Genomic DNA, 7,518 nt, shown 5'->3' with positions numbered 1-7,518 from the left:
GTGCACCACCACCGCCCGGCTTATTTAAATTTCTTAAACATCGATTTTATGCGCGTGTCACTGGAAGCACGATGGTGCTCGCCATCTAGCCTGTGGCCCCCAAGATCGAACTCCTGTCGTCAGGTTTGGCCGCAAGCGCTCCCACCCGAGGAGCTGCTCCATCACCCAGTTCTTGTGGTCCTAGAGGCCGTAGGCCACGCCCCCTGCGGTATAGCCCCACCCCGAAGCCTTGCGCATGCTCTGTCGGTACTGGTCGCCGCGGAACTGTGATTCAGAGCAAACCATTTTGATTTCTCTACCGGGGGCGGGTAGAGGGAGACCGGAAGTCGCTTCTCGGTGCCTGGCGGAACTCTCCGGGCCTTGACACCCCTCGCCGCGGCGCTGGTTCCGCCCGGCCTGGTCACGTGGCCGCCAAGATGGCGGCGCCCAGGGTACGCTGCGCGCGCGGCGGCTGCTGACGGGTCCTCGGTGTCCGTGGCCGTGTCACCGCTTCGACGCGTCCCCGCGGCCGGAGCACGGTGACGGCTGCCGGAAGTGCCTCGGGACTTCCGCTCTGCGGGTCTGCCTGCCCGGGACGGCTCCGGAGTGGTGCGTAGGCCGCCCTGGCTTTGGGTCTCGTGAGCGCAGGCTAGCCCGCCCCGCCGCCCCGCGGGTTTGGAGGCAGCGCTCCGGGGCCCGGTTATCCTGCTCCGCTCCAGCCCCGGCAGCGAGGTGCAGCGAGGTGCTCGCCGTCCGCCGGGCAGCCACGTCTCCCTCGTCAAACCCGGGGCGCTGGTGACGTCAGGGTCCAGAACAGCCTTCCCGCCTGCCCGGCCTGGTCGTCCTGTTTGTGACGTCCAGATGGCTGACCCGTAGACGTCAGGTTCCATGTTTTTGTTTTTTAAAGATTTATTTATTTATTTATTTATTTATTTATTTATTTATTTATTTATTATGTACACAGAAGAGGGCACCAGATCTCATTACAGATGGCTGTGAGCCACCACGTGGATGCTGGGAATTGAACTCAGGACCTCTGGAAGAGCAGTCGGTGCTCTTAACCTCTGAGCCATCTCTCCAGCCCATTGTTTTGGTTTTTCGAGACAGGGTTTCTCTGTGTAGCTTTGCGCCTTTTCCTGGAACTCACTCTGTAGACCAGGCTGGCCTCGAACTCACAGAGATCCGCCTGGCTCTGCCTCCCGAGTGCTGGGATTAAAGGCGTGCGCCACCACCGCCCGGCATCTGGTTCCATGTTAATTCACCCACGAGAGAACGTGTCTTGTCAGGCCATGCAGGGGGTGAAACCTGTGCAAAGGCCCTGGGGCAGGAGCAGGGAGAAGTCCCGAGGGAGGAGCGCCACGATGGGAGGGATGGAGTGTATTGCACGGGGCTTTGACGGCTGTGGAGGAGTCTCTGTAACGTCACGGGAGGATCAGCTAGGTGGCCATGAGATCCATTTTGCAATGGAGTTTCCAGCTCTGTCATCCAGGCTGTCCTGAAGGGGTCTGTCATCAGCGCGGTGTTTGAGCCCAGGAGGTGGCGGCACTGGGGGGCATCCTACTGGGGGCGTGATGCAGGGTTAGATCAGTTCCCGGGGCCCGGTTTCTGTCCGTGCCTCCGTCTCCGGCCTTGTGTGGAGCCTGGGGCAGGTACCCGGGGCAGCCGTGAGAGCCTGGGGCAGGTACCCGGGGCAGCCGTGAGAGCTTGCGGCAGGTACCCGGGGCAGCCGTGAGAGCCTGGGGCAGGTACCCGGGGCAGCCGTGAGAGCCTGGGGCAGGTACCCGGGGCAGCCGTGAGAGCCTGGGGCAGGTACCCGGGGCAGCCGTGAGAGCCTGGGGCAGGTACCCGGGGCAGCCGTGAGAGCTTGGGGCCCAGAGAACAGCACAGCAGAAACCCTGGGCTGCTCAGGGGCGTGAGTGACCGCCTGTGGCCGAGATGGCCGTGAAGAGCGCACGGGGAGGGTGGCGGCGGCCGTGGAGGTTTGGGGATCCAGGGCTGGGACGCGGGTGTGCAGGGCAGCAGGGCCTCACCCTCCCTTTCTGTAGCAGGTTAAGGAACCGGCTCTGTGGAGCAGAGTAGGGAGGCGGTCGCCATGGTGACGGAGCAGGAGGTGGAGGCCATAGGGAAGACCCTGGTGGACCCCAAGCAGCCCCTGCAGACCCGCTTCCGGGCCCTGTTCACGCTGCGGGGACTCGGTGGCCCGCACGCCATCGCCTGGATCAGCCGGGCCTTCGAGGACAGCTCTGCCCTGCTGAAGCACGAGCTGGCCTACTGCCTGGGCCAGATGCAGGACCCGCGCGCCATCCCCGTGCTGGTGGACGTCCTGCGTGACGCGAGCCAGGAGCCCATGGTGCGCCACGAGGCCGGTGAGTTGGGCGGCCACCCGTGTCCCGGCGCTGAGCCGGGCCCACATTGTGTCCCCTGGGCCCAAAGCCTGTTGTCGGCCCGGCCGGGGTCTAATGACACTTCCGGTGTGGTCCCATCAGGCCAGCCTGGGGTACGGGTTCTGATTGGCCGGCTGGGAGGCTGATGCTCAGCCGCTGCCTTGTCTTCTCAGGGGAAGCTCTGGGGGCGATCGGTAACCCGGAAGTTCTGGACCTCCTGAGGCAGTATTCCACCGACCCCGTGGTTGAGGTAGGAGACCGACTGACCCGGCCTTCAGACCTGCTCTGGAGTCCGTGCTGGTTGCCAGGGCGACCTCCTGGGAAAGGACGCTGTAGGGATGGGGCACGTGAAGCCGGGCAGCAGGGCAGGGCCACCGCCAAGCCCTCCCCATAGCTCTGGGCCCTCAGCCTGGAGAACCTGACCTCTGCCCTTGTCTGTTTTCTGCCTCTGACCTGTGTGAGCCCCCCCCCCCACCCGCTGTACGCTCCTGTCACGGAGCAGGCGCTGTGTGGCCTTTTGTGTCGGGGTCCCACTAGGTACCATGTCCCGAAAAGGCTCCACGCTGTGCTGTGTGTCAGAGCCTCCCTCCTGTTCATGGCTGAGTAATACTCCAGCATGTGAGGGGGGAACTACGCATGTGTGTCTGTCCATTACTCCTGTGGCCGCTGGGCTCCCTTCCACTCTGTGGCCTTGCTCCTCCTCCCTCGCGGGCTTCCGTGCGTGAGTCTGTCCCCTCCACCCCCAAGGGTCTGCTCACACCCCCTTGGTCCGTGTCCAGCCTCGCGCCCTCGCCTGTCCCAGCCGCACGTCCAGGAGAGGGGGCGGGTCCGAGGGGTCCCCGAGCTCCCAGCGTTGGGACCCACGGCCGCCTCCCGCCCGCGCAGGTGGCCGAGACATGCCAGTTGGCCGTGGGGCGCCTGGAGTGGCTGCAGCAGCACCCCGGGGAGGCCGCCAGTGCAGGACCCTACCTCTCGGTGGACCCGGCCCCCCCTGCAGCGGAGCGCGACGTGGGGCGGCTGCGGGAGGCGCTGCTGGACGAGGCGCGGCCGCTCTTCGAGCGCTACCGCGCCATGTTCGCCCTGCGCAACGCAGGTGGCGAGGAGGCGGCCTTGGCGCTGGCTGAAGGTAAGGCCGGACCCCGGACCCGGGCGCCCCACGCCCCGGCACCCGCTCCCGCCACCGTCCTGACCCGTTCCCGCCCTCCCCGCAGGCCTGCGCTGTGGCAGCGCGCTCTTCCGCCACGAGGTGGGCTACGTGCTGGGCCAGCTGCAGCATGAGGCGGCGGTGGGCGCGCTGGCCGCCACCCTGGCGCGGACCTCCGAGAGCGCCATGGTGCGGCACGAGTGTGCCGAGGCCCTGGGCGCCATCGCCAGGCCCGCCTGCCTGGCCGCGCTGCGGGAGCACGTCACCGACCCGGAGCGCGTGGTGCGGGAGAGCTGCGAGGTGGCGCTGGACATGTACGAGCACGAGAACCGCCCCGACTTCCAGTACGCCGACGCGCTGGAGCGCCTGCGGCCGCCGCCCTGACCCAGCCGCCCTGACCCAGCACCGGCCACCTGCACCCGGCGGCACCCAGCACAGCACCCTGACTCTGCGCCACCCTCCATGTCGCCCTGGGCCAGGGTTCTGTGGGCTGTGCCCGGGGCTGCCTGCCCGGCCCCACGTGGGGCTCCACCGGCTGTGCCCACGACCCAGACTTAGGGGACCAGGCAGCTGTGCCGGACCTCCCCCGGCGACCTCCCTCCTGCCTCCCCGGGTGCTGGTGCACAGTGCTCCCTCCTGGTGCTGTCTGTCTGTCTGACGTTATCTCCCGCGGCTGCTCCACACTGGCACACTGCAGCGTGGGAGCTTCCAGATGTCGGGGAAGGCTGTGGGGTCCCCGAGGTCAGTGACCTCCGACCTGGCGGGGTTGGAGCGGTGCGTGGGGGCCTCCTGTCCCGGCCATCAGGAGCCGAACCCAGGGCCCTGCACAAATAAATAAGTTATTTTCGGCAAGTGGTGCCTCCTGGTGTGGGGACAGCGACATGGCGTTGTGTGTGTGTCTGGCTTTCGGGGGCATAGAAGAAGGGGTTCAGTGGTACAGCTAAGAGCCTGTGCTGACTCCCACAATTCCTTACTACCCGGGGTACCCAGTGTCCGTGTCACCAGGCTGGCCTGATCCACAGTGTCCTACCCGTCCTCTTCCCCAGGAAGTGGGCGTGTCCAGGGCGCCTGCGCCAGTCAGGGAGACCGGTGGGCGGCTGCGCCCCTGGGCCGGCTGCGGGCGCTCCTGCAGAGTACCCGCCAGCCGCGTTTCCACACCCGCAGAGTACCCGCCAGCCGCGTTTCCACACCCGCAGAGTACCCGCCAGCCGCGTTTCCACACCCGCAGAGTACCCGCCAGCCGCGTTTCCACACCCGCCAGCCGCGTTTCCACACCCGCAGCGGCGCGTGACGCCCGGCACTTCGCCGCACTCCGGGGCGCTCCGGCCATCCTGTCTCGGCGTGTGGCCGCCTGGCTTTTCTAGGTCCTCACGACTGCATTTTAGCCTGAGCTAGCCCCCAGCCCTGTGTGTTCTTTAGAAACGTGCCTCTGAAGAGCCGCTGGCGCTCTAACCGCTGAGCCATGTCGCCAGCTTTGCATGGTCTTTTCCAGGCTGCGTCTCCTGTAGCCCAGGCTGGCCTTGAACTTGAGGCGTAGCAAAGGGAGACCCCTGGCCCCCTCCCTCCTCCCGGGCCGTGGCGGCAGCTATGCACCGTGACGTGCAGCCGTGTTTTGAGTCGGGGCGCGGTGCGTAGCCCAGGCTGGACTGGAGTCCTCTGGTCTGTGGTGCTCCTGGCCGGTGTTCTCCTCCCCCGTCAGTCACCCCCCTCCCCGGGCGACCTCCCGAGGCCCAAGTCCATCCGCTCCCCCCACCCCCGCCCCTTCTGACTCCTCGGCCTAGTCCTGGAGCGGCCGGTAAAGCTCATCTACAGACCACACAGCCCAGCGTCCGGTGTCCACTGCAGTCACAGCGGCCCTAACGCTGGGCTTTACGGGGCGACACCAGCCCCTGCCCCGGGGAGACGCCCCTACCGGGTCACCCGCAGCACCGGCCAGGGCCAGCGACCCCACATCCGCCCTGCCACACCGGCCGCCAGGGGGCGCGCTGCCCGCCCCGCCGGGGTCCCCGGGCGCACGAGCCCGCGGCGGGCGCCCCGAGCACCGGGCGCCCGACACCGGCCCCTCCCGGCGGCCCTGCCAAGGTCCCCGGGTCACTCCGGGAGAGCCTCCCAGGGAGGGGCGGCCGGACGGGCAGCAGCGCCCTAATCCCAGCTCATCCCCTAATCGCCCGGTGTGGCCAGCCATGGCGGGGTCGGCCGCGGGCCAGGCGGAGGCCTGGAGCCCCCCGGCCCTGTACGAGGAGTACCGGCCGCCCCCGCTGGACGCCGTCCGCCTGCCCCGCTACGCCCTGTACCTGCTGATGGCCGCCATCCTGGTGGTGGCCGTGGCCTACGCCATCGTCGGCCACCTCATCAAAGACCTCGCCCACGACCTGGCCGGTGAGCCGCGCTCCGCTGCGCGAACCCACCCCTGGCCGCGGGGTCGCGGGTGCTGAGGGATCGGGGCCTGGCGGGCCGTGGGTGGGCCAGGGTGGGCGGGGCCGGCCGGGGGTGGGCGGGTCGGCCGGGGGTGGGCGGGGCTGGTCAGAGGGTGGGCGGGTCCGGCCAGGGGTGGGCGGGCCGGCCAGGGTGTGGGCGGGGCTGGTCAGAGGGAGGGCGGGCCGGCCATGGGGAGGGCGGGTCCGGCCATGGGTGGGCGGGGCCGGCCGGGGGTGGGCGGGGCCGGCCAGGGGGAGGTCGGGGCCGGCCAGGGGGAGGGCGGGCCGGCCAGGGAGTGGGCGGGGCCGGCCAGGGTGTGGGCGGGGCCGGCCGGGGTGGGCGGGTCGGCCTGGGGGAGGGCGGGGCTGGTCAGAGGGTGGGCGGGTCCGGCCAGGGGTGGGCAGGCCGGCCAGGGAGTGGGCGGGGCCGGCCAGGGTGTGGGCAGGGCCGGCCGGGGTGGGCGGGTCGGCCTGGGGGTGGGCGGGGCTGGTCAGAGGGTGGGCGGGTCCGGCCAGGGAGTGGGCGGGGTCAGCCAGGGTGTGGGCGGGACTGGTCAGAGGGAGGGCGGGGCCGGCCAGGGGGAGGGCGGGGCCAGGAGCGGGCCTGGGGGTGGGCGGGGCCGGCCAGGGAGTGGGCGGGGCCGGCCAGGGGGTGGGCGGGGTCAGTAGTGGGCCTGGGGTTTGAGGGGCCTGACCTGGGGGTGGGCAGGGCCTGGAGCGGGCCAGGGGGTGGGCGGGGCTGGCCAGGGGTGGGCGGGACCAAGAGCGGGCCTGGGGTGGGAGGGGCCTGACTTGGAGGTGGGCGGGGTCAATCCCAGCCAGGGGTGGGTGGGGCGGGGACTGACCTGAGGGTGTGGGGCCAGACGCGGGTGGGGTCCGACCCTCAGGTCGGGTGGGCGGGGCCAGTCACGCCCTCCGGCCTCCTCCGCAGACTGGGCCTTTGGCCCCAAGCCAGACCAGGAGGACGGGCCCCGGGAGCTGCGGGCGAGCCTGGCCGCGGAAGACCTGGAGGAGCTGGACCTTCAGCTGGCCCTGGCCTGGCGCGGGGAGGAGGACGCCGCGCGGGCCCCTCGCCGCCCCTCCATCACTTTCCGGGACCCGCCCGTGCAGACCGGCTTTCGGAGGCTGGACTGACCCGGCGGGGCGGCCGTGCCCACGCCCCCTGTGTCCCCACCACCTGTGTGTGTAACGTGTTTGTTGTGTGACACAGGGTCTGGCTGGCCTGAAACTCAGAATCCCCCTGCCTCAGCTTGAGTGCTGGGATTGCAGACACCCCCCCCCCCCCACACACACACACTTATTAAGACGTTGAGATAGGGTCTCATGTAGCCCAGGCTAGCCTCGAACGTGATATATAGCAGAGGATGACACTGAACTGTCTCCCCCTCCTGAGTGCTGGGGTGACAGGCCACACCCGACTTCTGTGGTGCTGGGGATGGAGCCCGGCGCCTCCTACAGGCTGGGCCAGCCCCAGGCCTGATGTTTTTCTTCATCATGAATAATTCCAGGCACAGACTCTGCATCAGGAGTGTCTGCGGAGAGAAGAAAGTGAGGCTGAATTTAGATACAAATTAGAAGTGTGGGAAGGGCTGGA

The 7,518-nt window shown here is 68.9% G+C and overlaps 2 protein-coding genes across 5 annotated transcripts; both read left to right on the top strand.

Moving 5' to 3' along the window:
• Positions 1 to 486: 486 nt before the first annotated feature.
• Positions 487 to 3,891, top strand: Dohh (deoxyhypusine hydroxylase). 4 transcript variants are annotated; one of them, XM_059251758.1, is made up of 5 exons: positions 487 to 588; positions 2,028 to 2,345; positions 2,537 to 2,613; positions 3,249 to 3,489; positions 3,575 to 3,891. In XM_059251758.1, exons 2-5 carry the CDS (start codon positions 2,072 to 2,074, stop codon positions 3,889 to 3,891), a joined length of 909 nt encoding a protein of 302 aa, XP_059107741.1. In that variant the 5' UTR covers positions 487 to 588; positions 2,028 to 2,071. The 4 variants fall into 4 exon arrangements, with proteins under 4 accessions (XP_059107741.1, XP_059107742.1, XP_059107740.1 ...); XM_059251759.1 differs by having other exon boundaries at positions 490 to 588; positions 2,025 to 2,345; XM_059251757.1 differs by having other exon boundaries at positions 493 to 617.
• A 1,744-nt stretch (positions 3,892 to 5,635) lies between these two features.
• On the top strand, positions 5,636 to 7,209 carry Smim44 (small integral membrane protein 44). The gene is made up of 2 exons (XM_059252091.1): positions 5,636 to 5,886; positions 6,856 to 7,209. Exons 1-2 carry the CDS (start codon positions 5,691 to 5,693, stop codon positions 7,056 to 7,058), a joined length of 399 nt encoding a protein of 132 aa, XP_059108074.1. The 5' UTR covers positions 5,636 to 5,690; the 3' UTR covers positions 7,059 to 7,209.
• Positions 7,210 to 7,518: the final 309 nt, after the last annotated feature.

Source organism: Peromyscus eremicus, unplaced genomic scaffold (genome assembly GCF_949786415.1).
Source record: "Peromyscus eremicus unplaced genomic scaffold, PerEre_H2_v1 PerEre#2#chr22_unloc_1, whole genome shotgun sequence".
In the NCBI taxonomy this organism is placed as follows: Eukaryota; Metazoa; Chordata; class Mammalia; order Rodentia; family Cricetidae; genus Peromyscus; species Peromyscus eremicus.
Note: the sequence above shows the minus strand (reverse complement) of the source record. Positions and strands in the feature narration are given on the sequence as shown.

Bases quoted from the DNA above. Each gene is read 5' to 3' on its own strand.
- Dohh (XM_059251758.1), top strand. From the start codon at position 2,072: ATGGTGACGGAGCAGGAGGTGGAGGCCATAGGGAAGACCCTGGTGGAC. The intron at 2,346-2,536 runs GTGAGTTGGGCG...TTGTCTTCTCAG, and splicing joins CATGGTGCGCCACGAGGCCG to GGGAAGCTCTGGGGGCGATC. The intron at 2,614-3,248 runs GTAGGAGACCGA...CCGCCCGCGCAG, and splicing joins CCACCGACCCCGTGGTTGAG to GTGGCCGAGACATGCCAGTT.
- Smim44 (XM_059252091.1), top strand. From the start codon at position 5,691: ATGGCGGGGTCGGCCGCGGGCCAGGCGGAGGCCTGGAGCCCCCCGGCC. The intron at 5,887-6,855 runs GTGAGCCGCGCT...CCTCCTCCGCAG, and splicing joins CCTCGCCCACGACCTGGCCG to ACTGGGCCTTTGGCCCCAAG.